Here is a 19,006-nt window from a genome sequence, read left to right on the forward strand (position 1 = left end):
TTTCATCCACAGTTACTACTATTTTGATGACCATTCTTCCAGCATTTCTCATTGTAAATAAACAAATATAAAGAGCATGTACAATTTTTTGTAAAAGGCATCACTCTACCAGCTGTAGAATATATATATTTTAGAGCTATATATTTTTGCTCTCCTCTTGGGAAAATAGCTTGTATTTTTCCCAGCATTAGAGAGGAATTTTCCCCTCATTAACTGGGAGTCTGAAGAGTACCGTGGAGCTGCTGCTTACTTTGGACAGTTGGCTTGCTTCTGAACCAGGGCAGCAGTCAACAGATGATAGTATCTTGATAGGTCTTTCACATCTTGTTTCTCTTCAGGCGGAAGGAGAAGGTGATGAGCAGTCATCCACAGATCAAGCCTCTGCTATCAAAACCAAGAATGTATTCATAGCTCAGAACGTAGCTAGTCTTCAAGAGCTTGGTAAGACTCTTGATTGTCAGAAAACTGGTTTCTCTGCTTTCAAAAACTCCATAAGTGGGAAAGAATCAAGCAGCAGACAAAGGCCTATTTGTGAGGTCAAGCCTTTTTGTTAATTCAGGTGGCTCAGAGAAGCTACTGCGTGTGTGTTTGAACCTGCCATATTTCCTGCGCTACATTAATCGCTTTCAAGATGCCGTGTCGGCCAATTCCTTCTTCATCATGCCTGCCACAGTAGCAGATGCCACTGCTGTTCGGAATGGGTAAGGTGCTCCAGGCTGCATATGCTTTACATTCTAATGCTGCTATCAAAAAGAGAGAAAATGGTTAGTTGTTACTGCGTGTCAGCTTTCTTTAAGTGTCGGATTGTAGAATCAAGTGATTCAGAGAGGCACTTTTGTTAATCTCCTCTTTTATGTTCCAGTTTTCATTCATTGGTGATTGACGTAACTATGGCATTGGATACCCTTTCTCTACCTGTGTTGGAACCTCTCAATCCTTCTCGTCTACAAGATGTGACAGTGCTCAGCCTAAGTTGTCTGTACGCAGGTGAGAAGTTACTATGTCTGGTCTCATTTTCTCAGTCAAGCACATGTATACTTTCAGGAAACCATGAGATATTTCTGAGTACTCAGCTGTCTCCCCCTTTACTTGGCCCCTTCCACCAAGGTTCATCTAATATCTGGGTGAAATGAGGTCTCAGTAGGAATTTTGTAAGTTGTCCTATTGTTCAACTGCTGACATTGTCTTAAATGCATGTTTGATTTCATAGTATGTGCAGATAATAAGTGTCTACTGGATATTGAAATGGAACAGTATGTAGTCCCTGCCCTCAAGGATCCTGTGCTGGAGCAGTGGGGGACAGACAGGAATGGATGGTATAATGTGAAACAGGAGGTGATAAGGCAGCAGGAGAAGTCTTGAGTGTTATGGGCACACGGAGAAGGGAGGGATTGCGTCTTGCTGTGGAAGCAGGTTTGGGGACGACTTCATGGGACAGGTGGTATCTGTTTATGTTGATAGATGTGACTAACGTTGTTCTCCCTGCTCTTACAAAATCCCCCTTCTTCCTGTTGATCGTGCCGCCTTGGAAGTGGGGCCTGACAGCTGGTGTGGACTTTCTTTGAAGTTACTGTTACAGTAACTTTTTGACCCAGTTCACTGATCCTTGGTTTTAAAATTCCAAGAGTTACTATAGCCCTGGTATGTCTTGGAAGATATGATAATTTCCAGAGTTCACTTGGGTCTGCAAGTGAGGATTTGAACACTCTTGGATACCTGGCCTTGGGACCACCAAGAAATTGCTGAGATTGCTCATCTCCCTACATTCTTTGAATAGCTTTATTTTGAACATGTGTGTGCAAATGGAAGTATAAAAATAAAGGCAGTTTAAGGGGCTGGCCCGGTGGTGCAGCGGTTAAGTGCGCACGTTCTGCTTCTGGCAACCCGGGGTTCCCTGGTTCGGATCCCGGATGCAGACATGGCGCCGCTTGGCAAGCCGTGCTGTTAGGCGTCCCACATATAAAATAGAGGAAGATGGACGCAGATGTTAGCTCAGGGCCAGCCTTCCTCAGCAAAAAGAGGAGGATTGGCAGCAGATAGCTCAGGGCTGATCTTCCTCAAAAAAAAAAAAAATAAATAAAGGCACTTTAATTCAGGGGAGGTAGCAGTCATGAAGAGCTGTTCTTGTATCTCACAGGGCAGGTAGAATGTCAGCCAGGCTGTATCCCTAGGCAGAGGCAAAAGCAGGACCAAAAGTATTCTAGAGTTTGGGGGAACATATTGTGTAAGTCTGTGTGTGTGTAAGTCTGTGTGATTAGTGGGTGTTATACAACTGGAAGGAAAGTAGGACCCAATCACAGCAGGCTTAGAAATGCAGTCTCAGTCATTGGACCATATCCCGCAAGCCAGAAGAGACTGTTAAAGATTTCAAAGTGTGATGTGAGCTGAGCTACATTTTAGGAAGAACATTCAAGCAGTAGTATGCAGGATATTTTGTTTGGCGAGATGAGAGGCCGACGATCTGTTAGGAGGAGTTTGCAGTCATTCACATGAGACACAGTAAGGGCCTGGGCTAGTGCAGCAGCAGTAGGAACGGCAAGTTAGGGCTACATGTGAGAATGTGCTCTCTCCAAGCCCGTTTCCAGTATTTATTTCCTAGGCCTCTACCTCTGATCTTTGCACTTTTTAATTTGGGGTTTAATTTCAATTTTCAGGGAATTTCTTGAATATCACATGGATCTCAGTATACTTAGTCAATAAGGATTAAAGATTCCTTAAAAATTCTTAGTTGGATTAAAGATCCCAGATTTGGTTTGTTGGAATTTGATCACCTGGGATTTGATTTAAGGAAAGGGATTTGGCCTTGATGTCTTAGAGATGTACTAAGTGTGGGATTTTTTTCCCCTATAATCTTAAAAAAAACTTAACAAAAATATTTTAAAATTAGCAGATTTTATTTTTAAAGCAGTTTTAGGTTTACAGAACAGTTGAGCGTATTGTACAGAGTTTCCATATACCCTCTCTTCCCAGTACACAGTTTCCGTTATTAACGTATTATGTTAATATGATACATGTTATAATTGATGAACCGGTATTGGTACATTATTATTAACTGAAGTCCATAGTTTACATTAGGGTTCCCTCTTTGTGTTGTACAGTTCTGTGGGTTTTGACAAATGGGTGATGTCATACGTTCATCGTGACTGTGTTAGACAGAATGGTTTCACTGCCCTAAAAATCCCCTATGCTCCTAGTACTCCCTCTCCCCTACTCTTTTACCCCAACCCCTAGAAACCACTGATGTTTATACTGTTGCCGTAGTTTTACCTTTTCCAGAATGTCATATAGTTAGAATCAACTATATAGTATGTAGGTTTTTCAGACTGGCTTCTTTTGCTTAGAAAATGCATTTAAGGTTCCTCCATGTCTTTTTGTGGCTTGATAGCTCATCTCTTTTTATTGCTGAATAGTATTCTTTGTGTGAATGTACCACAGTTTGTTTATCCATTCATCTGTTGAATAACATCTTGATTTCTTCCATTTGTTGGCGTTTATGAATAAAGCTACAATAAATATTTGTGTGGATGGAAGTTTTTGACTCATTTGGGTAAATACCTAGGAGTGTGATTGCTGGATTGTATGGTAACACTACGTGTTTAGGCTTGCCGTTATGGAATTTACTTTGAGTAATCAGATCATGGACTTGCTTGTGGGTAGGTTGTGTTTTTGTTTGTTTGTTTTTGGTGAGGAAGATTGGCCCTGAGGTAACATCTGTGCCAGTCTCCCTCTATTTTGTATGTGGGACACCACCACAGTGTGGCTTGATGAGCAGTGTATAGGGCTGTGCCCGGGATCCGAACCCGCGAAACCCAGGCCACCGAAGTGGAGTGTGCAAACTTAACCACTACACCACTGGGCTGGCCCCTGGGTTTTGTTTTCTTGTTTCAGTTTTGGTGGATTCCTGAGACCGACCATGCCATAATTAGAATCTGTGCATCTTTTGTTTTGCAGGTGTGAGTGTGGCAACTTGCATGGCCATCCTTCACGTGGGGAGTGCCCAGCAGGTGCGGACAGGGTCCACGAGCTCCAAAGAGGAAGACTATGAGAGTGATGCAGCTACGATTGTCCAGAAATGTGTAAGCCGGGCCTCAGGGACGCAGGAGCCTCAGTTGTTCCACTGAGGGGGTGTGGCCCATCCCACCTTCTTCCTTGGTTGAGGAGAGGATTGGAGTCCTCTCCACACTCCTTCCCTTTGGGTAGTAGGTCTGAGAGATATGCACTCAGCTTGTTTATTTGGCAGATTGCTTGACTCTGCAGAAAACACTGCACCTTTGTGGTAGCAGTGGACCTCATGAAAGATGAGTCATTTAATCAGCAAATGTATTTGAGGGCTTACCATGTGTCAGTGTACTTTTAGTGGAGACAAGATGATTTCAGATAGCAGTAAGTGTGTAGGACCAGTAAATGTGATAGAAAGTGATCTGATGTGGGCCTGGGTGTGTTGCTTTAGATTGGGTGGAGGGAACCCTCTGGGAAGGTGACATTTGAGTTGAATGAAAAGTGAGAGTCAATGCCATGTGAAGATCAAGAAAAATGTGACGGAATTATATCATTGGAAAGTGACTTGAGGATGTTTAACTCTTCAAGCTAAGTTAATTTGGGTAGGATTTAGCATTTATAGTGAAATAGGTCAGCTTGCTCAGAGTTTTGTGTGTTTGATATTGGACAGCTTGAAATCTATGACATGATTGGACAAGCAATCAGCACTTCCCGCCGGGCTGGTGGTGAGGTAAGAAGCACGTCTGCCACGTTCCTGTCTTGTAGGCTTTAAGATGTGTTCTTGTTTTGTGGCCTGTAAAATCCCTACATTCATATTTTTCTTTTGTGCATTTTCCAACAGCACTATCAGAACTTCCAGTTGCTGGGTGCCTGGTGTTTGTTAAACAGCCTTTTCCTCATATTGAACCTGAGTCCTACTGCCTTGGCTGATAAGGGGAAAGAGAAAGATCCACTGGCTGCGCTCCGAGTCAGAGACATCCTTTCTCGGACAAAAGAGGGAGTGGGCTCTCCGAAACTGGGGCCTGGGAAAGGGTATGTGTCTACTTGGCTGTCACTTCTGTTTTGTTTCCCTGCCGTTTTTTATTGATGGGGAGCTAGTGTAACTCCTCTCATCTTCACATCCCTGGAAGAATTTGCCTCTATATCTGGTTGAATTTAAGAGCTAAGATGATGATCCTAGTCTACTACTCCACATCAGAGCTGTGAGATTTGGGGTAGACAGTCTCTCCGATCTTGTTTCCTTACCTATAAGAGGGAGAAGATATCTGTGTAATATATATTTTAGGATCTTTATGAGGTTCAAATCAGAAAAAACAGTTGTATTTTGTATACTGGTCTCGTTTGACTTGCAGTTGATTACTCATTTGCGTGTTTAACCTGTAAAGTGAGGATCTTGCTAGGTCCTCCTGGCCTGCTTCCTGAAACGTTTCTGTTTTGATGAAGTCTGGACAGTAAGCCCTGCTTGCAAGGCAAGAAGTTAGAGATATGACTTCTGTGCTGTTTAAGGTTTTATTTTCTTAGCCCAGACGTTCCTGAATTTCATTTCCTCATTCAGTCCCTACCATGTCCTAGGCTCTAGGCAGGCATTGAAGATACAGCACTAATCAAAGTGCTTGCCTTTGTGGAGTTTCTTTTCTGACTGGAGCAACAGTGAACAAATACAGTAATAAGCTCATGACAGCTGATCATATATGAATGTCATGAAGAAAATAAGGCAGAGCAAGGGGCTGGAGAGTGACAGGGGTTGTTCCTTTGGTCAGGATGGTCAGGAAAGGGCTCTGAAGGCAAGATGTAGAGAACACATGTGAAGTGACAGAGTGAGCCATACAAATTTCAGAGTAGAATTGTTCAGGTTTTGAGGTGGGAGTATGATTGGCATTTTCTAGGATCAGCATGGTCACTGTGGGTGGAATAAGAAATCGAGGAGGGAGAGTGGTAGAAAATTAGATCAGAGAGGTAGCCAGGGCCCAGATCACCTAGGGCAGAGTGTAATCTGTAGGTGTTAAACAGTTTTCAACAGGGGAGTGTTAGCATCTGATTTACTAGTGTCTGAGAAAGCAGCTGATGTGTGAACAGACTGCGGGGTCATAAGAAGGAGGGAGAACAGTTAGGAAGCAAATGCTGTACTCTGAAGGAGAGATGAAGGGGACTTGGAAATGTTGGTGGCGGTAAAGGCAGAGAAGGGGTCACATTGGGATCTGTTTTGAAGGTACAGCTGACAGGATTTGCTGAGGGCTTGGATGTTGAGTGTGCAAAATATGACATCAGAGTTTTTTGGCATGAACAACTGGGTTGTGTAACTTACTTAGAAGGAACACCAACTTAGGAGTAGATTAGGTGGCAGGACAGGAAAAAATGAAGAATAATTTTGGCCGTGCTGAGTTTGAGATGACTGTCAGAGCTGTATTTGAGATGTTGAGTAGGCAGCTGGGTCATGAGTCTGAAGTTTAAGGAGGAAGTTAAATTCTGGACCTCATTCAATACATTATCCACTAAGTATCTTTGTCTCAGGCTCTGTCAGTTCTGGAATTTGCTGTGACCAACAAAAAAAAATGGACACATTCCCAAGAGACATGAAGTTGATATTTGTACAAGTATACATCAAATTGTATCTAAAGAATATTATAATACGGGCTTTTGACCTGGTCAGAAAAGTCAAGGCAGGCTCCCATGAGGAAGTGTTAATTGAACTGAAGTCTGAAATAGGCATTGGCATGGTAGGCGGTAGACACTAGGTAGAGTAGGGAGGCAAGTGCGTTGCAGAGACAACAGTGGTTTGTGGTTTCGTGAGTATGTGTCTTCACTCTTGGCAGTGTAAAGGGAAATGGGAGGCCAAAAGGTACAGCCTGAGAAGTAGCGGTTAGATTTTGAAAATGGCTCTTGTTGAGATTTAAGAAGGGTACATGTACCTTGTATAAATTACAAGCTATAAGAAAGGAAAAAAATCATCCCAACTTCTACCACCCAAATTGATAAACAATCTTTGAGGTATTTTTCTGTGCATATGTGTAAAATATATTTACAAAAATAGGATCACTGGTTCAAAATATTGTAGACGTCTTTTCAGTGACACTATTACGGTTTCTATATAAGTTTTTAGTGGCTGATGGTATTCCGTTGTATGAATATCCCATCGTTAAGTAATTACCTTCTTGAACACTTATTTAGGTTGTTCCAAATTTCTTGTTTTGATAGAACATGCTTTGATAAACCTTCCAAAACATAAATCTTTGTGAGCTTATTTCATTATCCCCTTGCAGTAAATTCTAGAAGTGTAAAAGTTAGGACAAGGGCACACTTATTTAAAAATTTGAAATGTTTTGCCAATCTGCTCTAATGTGCATTCCCACCAGCTTGTGTGCAAATGCCCATTTCCCCAGGTTGTGTCGACAGTGGACATCGTTAGTCTTCGTGTTTGCTAATCTTAGAGGAGAAAGATATTATTATATTGCTCTTATTTGTATTCTTTGATTCCCAGTGTGATTGTAGTCCTTTTCACATATTTTATTGGTCATCTGTGTTTCTTCTTTTGTAAACTGCTGATGTCCTTTGCTCCAGTTTTCTCGTCAGTGTTTGTCCTTTTTTCTTACTGATTTACATGAACTCGTTGTATATTAGATATACTGACCCTTTGTCATGTGGTCATTGGGACAGAGGGAAAAGTTTTACTCGGATTTAATGTAAAACTTTGCTTTTATTCCCTTTGGTTTGTGCCCAGATACTTTTATAGAATTTGGTAAGTTTTAACCTTTTTCTTCTCAAAAGAATGACTTTTAAAAAGTTGAACCAACATCTAAGTATCAGCATCCTCATATGACCCAGAAGCTTTGAATTGATAGTTTAAATTCCGAAATTGCATGGATTTGGAAGAGTTTCTTCTAGTCCTGGAGTTCTTAGCCTGAAGCCTGTGAATGCGTAGGCAGTCCATGGATGGGCTTCAGGGAGATTGTGAGCTTCTGAAATTATATGCAGATTTTGTGTATTTGTGCAATTTTTTTCCCCTGGGGAATGGCCCATAGATTCTGAAAGAGTCTAGGACCCCGAAATGTCAAGATCCACTGTTTCCAAGGTTGTAAGTTATCTTAAGGTTTGTCTTTTCCATTTGCATTGTCTAGGCATCAGGGATTTGGGGTGCTGTCGGTAATATTGGCAAACCATGCTGTGAAGCTGTTAACATCTCTCTTTCAAGACCTGCAAGTGGAGGCTCTGCACAAGGTGAGGGGATTGTACTTGGGGAATCAGCACATTGCTTGCTGGGTCTGCTTCTGGATAAGCTGGCTTGAGCCATCAGATCAAGTTGTTATTTCCTGCTGAGTTGTATCATTAATTCTCTTTTGATCTTGTTACCTTTAGGGTTGGGAGACCGATGGTCCCCCTGCTGTTCTGAACATTATGGCCCAGAGCACCTCCATACAGAGGATTCAACGGCTGATTGACTCTGTCCCACTGACAAACCTGCTGTTGACATTACTCTCAACTTCCTACAGAAAGGTGGGTGGGCCCACACCATTGGTAATTTGGAAGATCTTATATAATGTCACCTTCTCAAAATGAATAACACTGGACAACGTGACCTTTATAAACTCAAAATTTGTGGTAGTCGTTTTGAAGATGAGAGGAATTCTTAAATGATACCAAACATTTGAATCAGTTATTGATTATGAGCCTTGTGATGCATATGGCTACCTGGTGATTTGTGACAACTCGTTTGCTGAAGCCAACAGAGGACACCATGCAAACATTCCTTTTTCAGTTCTGTCCATGTCTCTGGTTTTGGAGTGCTTTTGTGGGTAAAGCAATGAGAGTCCTGAGGGGAGCTCTTAGGAGACTACCTCTTAGATTTAGAAAAAAGAGTAAGACTTGGGGAAAACTTTATGTGGTGAATGAGTTGAAGTGGGATGGCTCTGTTTCTGTGATCAGCAGTTAGAGAAACCTTGCTGTGTTCCTAGGCCTGTGTCCTGCAGCGTCAGAGGAAGGGCTCCATGAGCAGCGATGCCAGCGCCTCCACTGACTCAAACACCTACTACGAGGATGATTTCAGCAGCACGGAGGAGGACAGCAGCCAAGGTAGAGGCCTCTTTTCTCTCTCCTGGGGGAGAAGTCACCCCAGGACGTCCCTTATGGTTCCCTGTTTACCATTTCCTTTTGTCTGACTAGCCTGGGTCTTACTTTCATGTGCCTGTAAAGGTGACATGTTATTTAACAGTGAATTGAGCTGTTGAAGACCAAATGAGAGAAACTACTGTGCTTTTCATTCCTTTCCCTCCAAAATCAAAGTACATCTCAGTTCTTCATATACCTTTTTGTCTTGATCCATTTTGTGAACTCTTCTCTGAGCTTTCCCAGTGAAACTCAAAAGGTTGTGTGTGAGGTGGTTGGTTTGGCTGTTGTCGTAGATTTGTGGCTCGGGGAAGCAAGGAAGAGAAACTCCATGCTCTGTTGTAGTGAACACTAGGACAAAACTAGCATTTCCTCCTGCCTTAGTTTGGAGAGAGACTGAATAAGATAAATATCTCCGATTCTGTATAATCAGGTTTGTGGGAGCAATGTAAAGTACTGTGAAAAGTATGACTCTTATCTTGGGGTTTACAATTGGTAAGTAAAAATTTGCTCTTGAAAATGTTTGGCTTGTTGCCAGTAAAACAAAGTGAGGTTGTTTCTCTTCTTTCATTGGGCTCCTTTCAAAAAATATCAGTTTTATTGAGACATAATTTAAATACAATAAAATGCTCCCATTTTATGTGTACATTTGGATGAGTTTTGACAAGTTTATGCAGCCATGTAACTACCCCATAATCAAGATATCTTTGTGTTCCTTTTGACTTAGGCACTTTTGCAAAGCAGATGTACTGAAATTAAAAAAAAAAATTGATATTTTTGTTACTTTTCTCTTTCTGTGTTCAGATGATGACAGCGAGCCTATTTTGGGGCAGTGGTTTGAGGAGACCATCTCCCCCAGTAAAGAGAAAGTGGCGCCTCCGCCTCCTCCCCCGCCTCCTCCGCTGGAGAGCTCGCCTCGAGTTAAAAGCCCCAGTAAGCAGGCCCCTGGTGACAAGGGCAACATTTTGGCTAGTCGCAAAGATCCTGAGTTGGTAAGAGTGGATTTCTGAGGTTTAGGGGAAGCAGAAATGGGGAGAAGGGGTGTGAAAAACGGATCATTTGAAGCAAAACCTTTTTGAAAGTTGGATAACTGTAATGTTTAAAGATATTTTTACTTAGGACTTAAGCGTATTGATTGTGTTTGATTAAATAACTTGTGCTCCTGATATTATTTCTCTGATGGGTGGTTAGTAGCATAGACTTTGGAATTAGACAGAAGTGAGTTTGAATCCTACTTTTGCCACTTACTGACTTTGTAACTTTGGGCAAGAATCTTCTCCAAGCCCCCCTCAGTTTTCTTTCCTATTGTATGGGAGTGATTGTACTTGCCTCTAAGGATGTTGTGAAGAATTAAAGAGTCAGCGTAGGTCTGGTACATCATAAATACTTGCTATTAGTTCACCCAGTATTTATTGATTACATACTATGTCAGCCCCTATTCTGAAGCCATATCAGCAAACAAGTCACATAGAATCCTTGCTTTCACACACAGCTTAGTCTAGTCGAGGATATGGGCATAAAACATTTATACAATAATTCAATTTATTTTTATTTTTAAATTTTTTTTTGCTGAGGAAGATTTGCCCTGAGCTAACATCCATGCTAATCTTCCTCTATTTTTTTGTATGTGGGCCACCAGCATAGCATGGCCGCTAACAGAGTGGTGTAGGTTTGTGCCTGGCAACCGAACCCGCGCCACCAAAGCAAAGTGCGCTGAACTTAACCACTAGGCCACGGGGGCTGGCCCTCAATTTAATTTTAATAGGGAAGTAAAATGCTGTGAATTCTGTATGTATGTAATGATAATATAGGCTTCAGAATTGAATATATCAATAATGTTCTAGAGCTAGACAAATGCAGGACCTTAGAGGAAGGAAAGAAATGAATCAGTCTATTTGGAAATCCTGTCTTCATACAATATTTTGTGAAGTCCGTTGTAAAGCTGGCACACCTTTTTGTATAACTGGTAGAATTACATGGGAAAGACTGTCATAATTAAACTGAGTCCCACTGTAGGTGATTTAAAATCTAGTTCTTTAGTTCATTGTGTTTATTGCAGGAGACCAATGGGCATATGTTATTTCCTGTTTATATTTAGGATTTGTAGGAGCTCTGGACTTATGAACCTGATATGAGCTTTTTTGTGTTTTTTAGTTCTTAGGTCTGGCTTCCAACATTTTGAACTTCATCACCTCTTCCATGCTGAACTCTCGGAACAATTTTATCCGAAACTATCTGAGTGTCTCTCTTTCAGAACACCATATGGCCACCCTGGCCAGTATCATTAAGGAGGTGGACAAAGATGGACTCAGGGGTCAGTAGACAGGATATGTGCCTGGTGGATTTTTTTCTAGTGGGGTTTGGCCGTTGGCAGGGTGGTGTGATGCTTGTGTAATTAGTTTTCTCATTTGTCTCCAAGGTTCGTCAGATGAAGAGTTTGCTGCTGCTCTCTATCACTTCAACCACTCTCTGGTAACTTCTGACCTCCAGTCACCCAACCTGCAGGTTTGTTTGCACTGTGACTATTTAGGCCAATGCTCTTGACATCAGCTCTCAGTAGGCGCACTTGTTCTTTTTGCTAAGGAACACGGTTTGTCATGGAATCCCTTCCCTAGAAAGAATGTTGAGAGGTTATTCTAGTATGTCCCTCTGCTTTAATTAGGATCATTTTTTTTTTTTTTAAAGATTTTATTTTTTCCTTTTTCTCCCCAAAGCCCCCCGGTACATAGTTGTGTATTCTTCGCTGTGGGTCCTTCTAGTTGTGGCATGTGGGACGCTGCCTCAGCGTGGTTTGATGAGCAGTGCCATGTCCGCGCCCAGGATTCGAACCAACGAAACACTGGGCCGCCGGCAGCAGAGCGCGTGAACTTAACCACTCGGCCACAGGGCCAGCCCCTAATTAGGATCATTTTAAGGAAAACAAAATGTGTCCTGTACCCCTAAGTGACTCAGTAAGGTTAAAGAAAAGGAAAAACTACCAAAACAAACTCCTGATGACTGTCCTAATAGAAAAGTGGACAAAATAGACAAGAGGGCAGTTTGTAAAAAGTTGACCTACCTAAGATGAAGAGAAGGAAATGCTTTAGTTAGTATATCGCCTGTACTACCTTCTCACACTGTGTAGGGTTAGGGTGTCCTGCCAAAGTTTCAGCTCTTTGCCCACATCTGAGTTTATTTAGAGAAGTTTCAAAGTTCATAGACTTGGTCTGTTCCTGTCTAAATTTGTCCAAATAATGGGGAAGAAATATTTTTCTCTAGAAAATAGGAGTTCTTAAGATTCCTGTAGTGATGTTGCCCTCTTAGCATTTTAAAAATAATTACAGACATTGTGTGGACATGCAAACCGGCTGCCCATAACTACTGACTTTATGCAGAGGAAATCTTTAAACCCCCTTTTCATTCCATCTCCAAACAAGGGGCTTTAAATTCTTCCCCCACATTTCACTGCTATGATGGAAGAAAGTGAAGGATAGTCAGTGTAATCTTTGTTGTTAGTGCCGTGGAGTTGATCCTGACTCCTAGCACCCCTGTGACAGCAGAGTGGAACCCTGCCCCGTCTTTTCACGCCATCCTCTCACCTTCTGGCTCTGTATTAGACAAGCTCCGCTGCTATTCATAGGATCTTTATGGCCAGTTTTTTCGGAAGTGGGTGGCCAGGTGCTTCTTCCTAGTCTGTCTTAGTCTGGGGACAAATAGAAGTTATGTCTTAAGAATTGTCTTCAACTGTCAGGGCAATAAAGAACTATGGCTTTGAGTTAGTAAGACCAGTTAGAACTATTCCCTATTAGAGAGGAAATTGAAACTTACTTATTGATGACTTATGAACATCTTGGGAAGAGGACTTTCTTCTGAAAGGCTATGGGAGAAGATGTGTGTGGTTGGCATGGCCCCTCTGTTTTTTCTTTCAAATTCATCTAGTAAAGCAGTCTCCTAAGATGATTTGTGTCTTCTGAAGCCAAATGAGAAGCAGACTTTTGTCTGATTTTCCATTGGCATCCTGCTGCATTGGCCATCGGTGGATAACAGTCTCTAGCCTGGAGGTTGGGGGTGGGGCCGAACATTCCAGCCCTCTCATCATATGGTTGGTTCCTCTGGCAGCCAGCCCCCATCCTGAAGCTAACTAGGGCCCACCAAGTCACCTCATTAGCATAAACTCAGGTGTTATTGAAAGGGGCTTATTAGAACAAAAGATACTCCTCTCACCTCTGTCACTCAGGAAGTTATAGGAGTTTTAGGAGCTTTGTGCCAGGAATGGGACCAAGAGAAAATACATAGTTCTTATTATATCACAATATCACATATTATATTGTATATGCACTATACCCATTAGTGTATAATGGGTACAGAGTTTTAGTTGGGGAAGATAAAGTGCTGGAGATGGATGGTAGTGATGGTTGCACATTGTGTATGTACTTGATGCTGTAGAACTACACTTCAAAATGGTTAAAATGGTCAATTTTACATTATGTTATTTTATTACCAAAAAAAGTGGGAAAAAAAAGTACCCTGCCATATAGTACTAGTACCTGCCAAACATGAGCTGCTGTCTTCATTATTTTGTTACTGTTATTCTTATTTAATATTATTGTATTTATTGTTGTATTTAATATTACATATAAAATTATAACTAATAATATTACTATAGTGATCTGGGTTCATTCATTCAATAAGTGTGCATTGAGCACTTACTATGTGCTAGGTACTGTTGTAGGCACTGAAGAAATAAAGATGACTCGAATTAGTGTGGGGTCATGAGAAAAGAGGGAGATTTGGTGTGGATAAAGGACCTATTGTAGAGATCATGGGAAATTATTTGAATGGGGTGAAGGACATGGGGAGGAAGGAGTCTGAGATATTCCCTGGGTCTAAAACCTAAATGAGACTAGAAGAATGCTGTTGTCTTTAATGGAAATTTGGAAGTCAGGAAGGAGAGTTGGGGGCCAGCCAGGTGGCGCAGCAGTTAAGTTTGCACATTCCGCCTCGGCAGCCTGGGGATCCCTGGTTCGGATCCTGGAGGTGGACCTATGCACTGCTTGTCAAGCCATGCTGTGGCAGGCGTCCCACATATAAAATAGTGGAAGATGGGCATGGATGTTAGCTCAGGGCCAGTCTTCTTTGGCAAAAAAGAGGAGGATTGGTGGCAGATGTTAGCTCAGGGCTAATCTTCCTCAAAAAAAAAAAAAAAAGGAAGGAGAGTTGGTTTGAGGGTAGAAGGAATGATATTGAACGCTCAGTTGGCTCACTGTCTTAGGTGGAAGTCAGCTCAGAGGCTGTATTTACTCATGGAGCACTTGTTTTACCTTTACTCAGAGTGATCCTTTGGATTCTTTAGGTACATGAGGCATAATTTGCCATTTTCTCTGTTTTTTAAAAAAAATTTCTATTGAGATTATGATAGTTTACAACCTTGTGAAATTTCAGATGTACATTATTGTTTGTCAGTCATGTTGTAGGTGCACCACTTCACCCTTTGTGCCCACCCCCACCCCACCTTTCCCCTGGTATCCACTAATCTGTTCTCTTTGTCTACATGTTTAAGTTCCATATGTGAATGGAGTCATACAGAGATTGTTTTTCTCTACCTGGCTTATTTCACTTAACATAATACCCTCAAGGTCCATCCATGTTTTTGTGAATGGGATGGTTTTATTCTTTTTTATGGCTGAGTAGTATTCCATGGTGTATATATACCATATCTTCTTTATCCAATCATCAGTTGATGGGCACTTAGGTTGCTTCCACGTCTTGGCTATTGTAAACAGTGCTGCGATGAACATAGGGGTGCATGGGACTTTCGGAATTGCTGATTTCAGGTTCTTAGGATAGATACCCAGTAGTGGGATGGCTGGGTCATATGGTATTTCTATTTTTAACTTTTTGAGGAATCTCCATACTGTTTTCCATAGTGGCTGCACCAGTTTGCATTCCCACCAGCAGTGTATGAGGGTTCCTTTTTCTCTACAACCTCTCCAACATTTGTTACTTTTTGTTTTGGTTATTTTTGCCATTCTAATGGGTGTAAGGTGATATCTTAGTGTGGTTTTGATTTGCATTTTCCTGATGATCAGTGATGATGAACATCTTTTCATGTGCCTCTTGGCCATAAAACAAACAAGTCAGTGTCAGCTCACCAGCATGGCTTTCTTTTAGTCACTTGTGGTAGCCAGCCTTGAAGCCATTGTGCAGTCTAGAAAGTTGTATAGCTGAGCGTAAGGCCCTTTGTTAGTGAAGGAGGAAGCTAAAGGCAGTTAGCAGAGGCATTACCCAAGTGATTACGGTGCTACCTTTGTCAGTGTGTCGCCCTTTCAGTCAAATGAGAAAAACCATTGTGTAGTTTTGTATACAAGAATTTTGTATTGAAGAATTATATGCAAGAGTTGTACATTGTGTATCATCAATGTTATCAGTTTAAACAGTCACCATTACAACTATTGAAAAAAATCATTTTAAATATACTGAAATTTTGAGGTACCATTGGGATGAAGATGTCTAGAAAATAGTTGGAAATGTGAGTCTGAAATTCAGGAGTTAAAATATTAAGATTGATAATACAGCTTTGGGAATTATCCACTAAGAGGCTGTTGTTGAAATAATGAAGACCAATGAGATGGATGGAGGACAGCAAGAGAGATGAAGGCTGAGGCGGAGCCAGGGGAAGGCCGGTGTTATAGAGGGGCGGAGAAGGGTGTCCGGAGGTGGAAGGGAACGGCTCAGGTCAGGACTGTGCTGCTGTGCTGTGGCTCAGGTTTCCTTCTTAGAAAGTCAGTTCCTCTTGCTTAACCTAATGAGAGTTGGAGTGGTAGGGAAAAACCAGGTGTCTGAAGGACGTTAACTCATTTCTCATGGCTCTGAGGCCTAAAAGAACTGACACAAAACAGACAAAAAGACACTTCACTTAAAAAAATATTGTATATAGGGGCTGGCTCGGTGTCATAGTGGTTAAATTCATGTGCTCTGCTTTGGTGGCCTGGGGTTCACTGGTTTGGATCCCAGGTGTGGGACCTACACACGGCTCACCAAGCCATGCTGTGACAGTGTCCCACGTAGAAGAACTGGAATGACCTACAACTAGGATGTACAACCATGCACTGGGGCTGTGGAAGGGAAGAAAAAGAGGAAGACTGGCAACAGACGTCAGCTCAGGGCTGCTCTTCCTCACCAGAAAGCACACCTAAAAAAGAAATTGTATAAATAACATTATAAGGAATATATGTGAACTATAATCCTTCCACTAAATTCATGACTTTAGTTTTTCCATGTTTCCTTCTAGTACCTATCCATCTAGATAGATGCATAGTTTTACAGTTATAATCAGAACATCAAAACATCTCTTGGTTTCTCTTTTTTCACATTTTACTATTTGTGTGTGTGTGTATATAATATTTTTTATGGTTTACCTTTGTAGTTGCTACCGTTATGGCTGCACTTCCCTTGATTTGAACACTTAGTTTTTTTGCATTTTTTATTACTACAGTAGGGCTACAGTTAATATTTTGGATATAGCTTGGGCGTGTTTACTTTTTGAATTGTTTCCTCGAGTCAGGAATTGAGAAGTTGTTTAGGGCTAAGTGGAGCATAGAGATTAAGAATGTAGGTTTTAGAGATAAACCTGGCTTTGTCACTTGGTCATCTTGTGGCTTTGGTCATGTTCTTAAACTGCTCTGAGCTCCATTTCCCTCATCAGTAAAATGGCGCATACCCCACCTACCATTACAGCTCTGAGCGTTGAGTGTGATGGTGTGGATACAGCACTTATCCTGTGGTAACTGCCCGATACGTGTGAACTACTCTTGATAGCTGTGACATCTTGAATAATTATTTCCAAGGACTGGGGTCCTCGAGGATGTTTTATAAGAATATAATTTAATTTGGCAGACTTAGGAATTTATCCTATATCCTGAGGTAACCATGATTTGTGTTTTCTGAAGCCAAATGAGGAGCAGGCTTTTGTCTGGTTTTCCATTGGCATCCTGCTCAGTGTGTGTGCGCTTGAGAAGATAAGTTGCAGCTTAGATAACTGAGCTGAAAGGAAAGCTCATTTGAGAGACCTGCTGCAACTGGAGGCAAAGACAACCCCAATTAATTCTAGATGCCTTGACATCTGATAGGCCCAATTGCTCTGCTAATACTGTTAGTACAAGTTGTTGGACCTACACGTTGTTGGATGGCCCCCTTTTGAGTGTTATTTGTAGTACGTAACTGATTATGAAAGAAAAACCGTTAGCTATTACAGTTGTTGAAAAAGTTTTCTTTTGAAGGCACAGAATTCTATCCATTTGAAAAATTATCCTGATTTTGTTATTTCAATGCCTTTCTCTTTTTTCAGGACCCCATTTCTGACACTAATTAACTGTAGTTGTTAATGGGGTTAGATTAGTAATTTTTCCTTTATTATTTTTCTCATTTGTTGAATGAAAAGATCTTTCTCTAAACCATTTCTAAATCTGATTTTCTTGTCTTCCTTTCTTTAAAGTACAGTGGTCCCCTCTTAGCTGCGATTTTGTTTTCAGTAGTTTCAGTTACCTATGGTCTGCAGTCCGAAAATGTTAAATGAAAAATTCCGGAAATAAACAATTCATAAGTGTTAAATTGTGTGTTGTTCTGATGATGAAATTTGAGCTGTCCCCTTCCATCCTACCCAGGATGTGACTCATCCTTTTGTCCGTGATATCCATGCCGTATATGCTACCCACTTAGTAGCTGTCTTGGTTATCAGATGGACTGTCATGGTATCGCAGTGCTCAAGGAACCCTTATTGTACTTCATAATGGCCCCAAAGCGCAAGAGTAGTGATGCTGGCAATTCGGATATGCCAAAGAAATGTTATTGTTGTTTAATCTCTTACTGTGCCTAATCTATAAATTAAACTTTATCATAGGTATGTATGTATAGGAAAAAGCATAGTATATATAGGGTTTGGTATTATCTGTGATTTCAGGCATCCACTCGGGGTCTTGGAACATAGCCCCCCTGCAGATGGAGCGGGGGTAGGGGGCTATTGTATTTTTTTCAGTATTAAAAAGTAAGATCAGAGAGTATTAGTAAGCTTTCGGCCTCATTCCCTGCCTTTTTCCTAATGGTCTCTTGTCTGTCTTTCATGTCAGAACACACTGTTGCAGCAGCTGGGTGTTGCTCCTTTCTCTGAGGGTCCTTGGCCCTTGTACATTCACCCCCAAAGCCTCTCTGTACTTTCACGCCTCTTGCTCATCTGGCAACATAAAGCCGGCGCTCAAGGTGATCCTGATGTCCCTGAATGCCTTAAAGTTTGGGACAGGTAAGATACCCCCAAGAGAAGCCCTGTGGAGAAGGTTATTTACCTTCTAAAATTTGTTTGACTTCTTCGTGGTTCATCTCTGGCTCTGAGATGGTACCCTGATGATCGTGTTTAAAGTGGCAAGAGTGGAGGAGTGTGTTTCTGATTGGGGGAGTTGGGAGAAGATATACTGTTTGAAAAACAGGAGTACATAAACTACGGTCTGGAGACAGAATCTTCCCTGAGCACGTGGGGGATTTGGTCACAATTATGAGGTAGAACTAGAATCCTGAAAGTAACCACTTTTATCCTGACCTGGTTTTTTGAAAGAGAAGGATCAGGGAAGTCAGCTCTGTCTTTGCTTATTTTGCTTTCAACATGAAACCACTTAGAGTGACTTACAGTCTTTTTTGGACAACTTTTAAAGAATTTTTTTTACTTGGGGGAAGCTCAGATTAATCATCTAAATCCTCTTTAGATGGACCTATATTTGCCATTTTTGTTTACATGGTTAGGAGTCTTCAAAGCAGTTTGTTTTCCTAAAAGGCTTTGCTTTTCTCTTCCCCATTCTCCGATCAAATAGCTCTAATGCTGGATTTGAGAAATCATAAACCTCCTTGAATGCCAAAGACCCAGTGTATTTTTCCTTGTGGA

At 41.4% G+C, this 19,006-nt stretch overlaps 1 protein-coding gene across 5 annotated transcripts in view; it reads left to right on the forward strand.

Annotated features, from left to right (window-relative positions):
• UBR4 (ubiquitin protein ligase E3 component n-recognin 4) overlaps positions 1–19,006 on the forward strand; it is a 127,210-nt gene that overhangs the window by 9,267 nt on the left and 98,937 nt on the right. For all 5 annotated transcript variants that reach the window (XM_046661117.1, XM_046661119.1, XM_046661121.1 and 2 more), the window contains exons 6-18: positions 339–441; positions 560–701; positions 863–987; positions 3,952–4,076; positions 4,670–4,729; positions 4,841–5,031; positions 8,115–8,214; positions 8,353–8,490; positions 8,949–9,066; positions 9,904–10,091; positions 11,254–11,413; positions 11,519–11,604; positions 18,204–18,373. In XM_046661117.1, coding sequence (XP_046517073.1) covers positions 339–441; positions 560–701; positions 863–987; positions 3,952–4,076; positions 4,670–4,729; positions 4,841–5,031; positions 8,115–8,214; positions 8,353–8,490; positions 8,949–9,066; positions 9,904–10,091; positions 11,254–11,413; positions 11,519–11,604; positions 18,204–18,373 — 1,706 coding nt within the window. The remainder of the gene's footprint in view (positions 1–338; positions 442–559; positions 702–862; positions 988–3,951; positions 4,077–4,669; positions 4,730–4,840; positions 5,032–8,114; positions 8,215–8,352; positions 8,491–8,948; positions 9,067–9,903; positions 10,092–11,253; positions 11,414–11,518; positions 11,605–18,203; positions 18,374–19,006) is intronic.

Source organism: Equus quagga, chromosome 5 (genome assembly GCF_021613505.1).
Source record: "Equus quagga isolate Etosha38 chromosome 5, UCLA_HA_Equagga_1.0, whole genome shotgun sequence".
NCBI classification, from domain to species: Eukaryota; Metazoa; Chordata; class Mammalia; order Perissodactyla; family Equidae; genus Equus; species Equus quagga.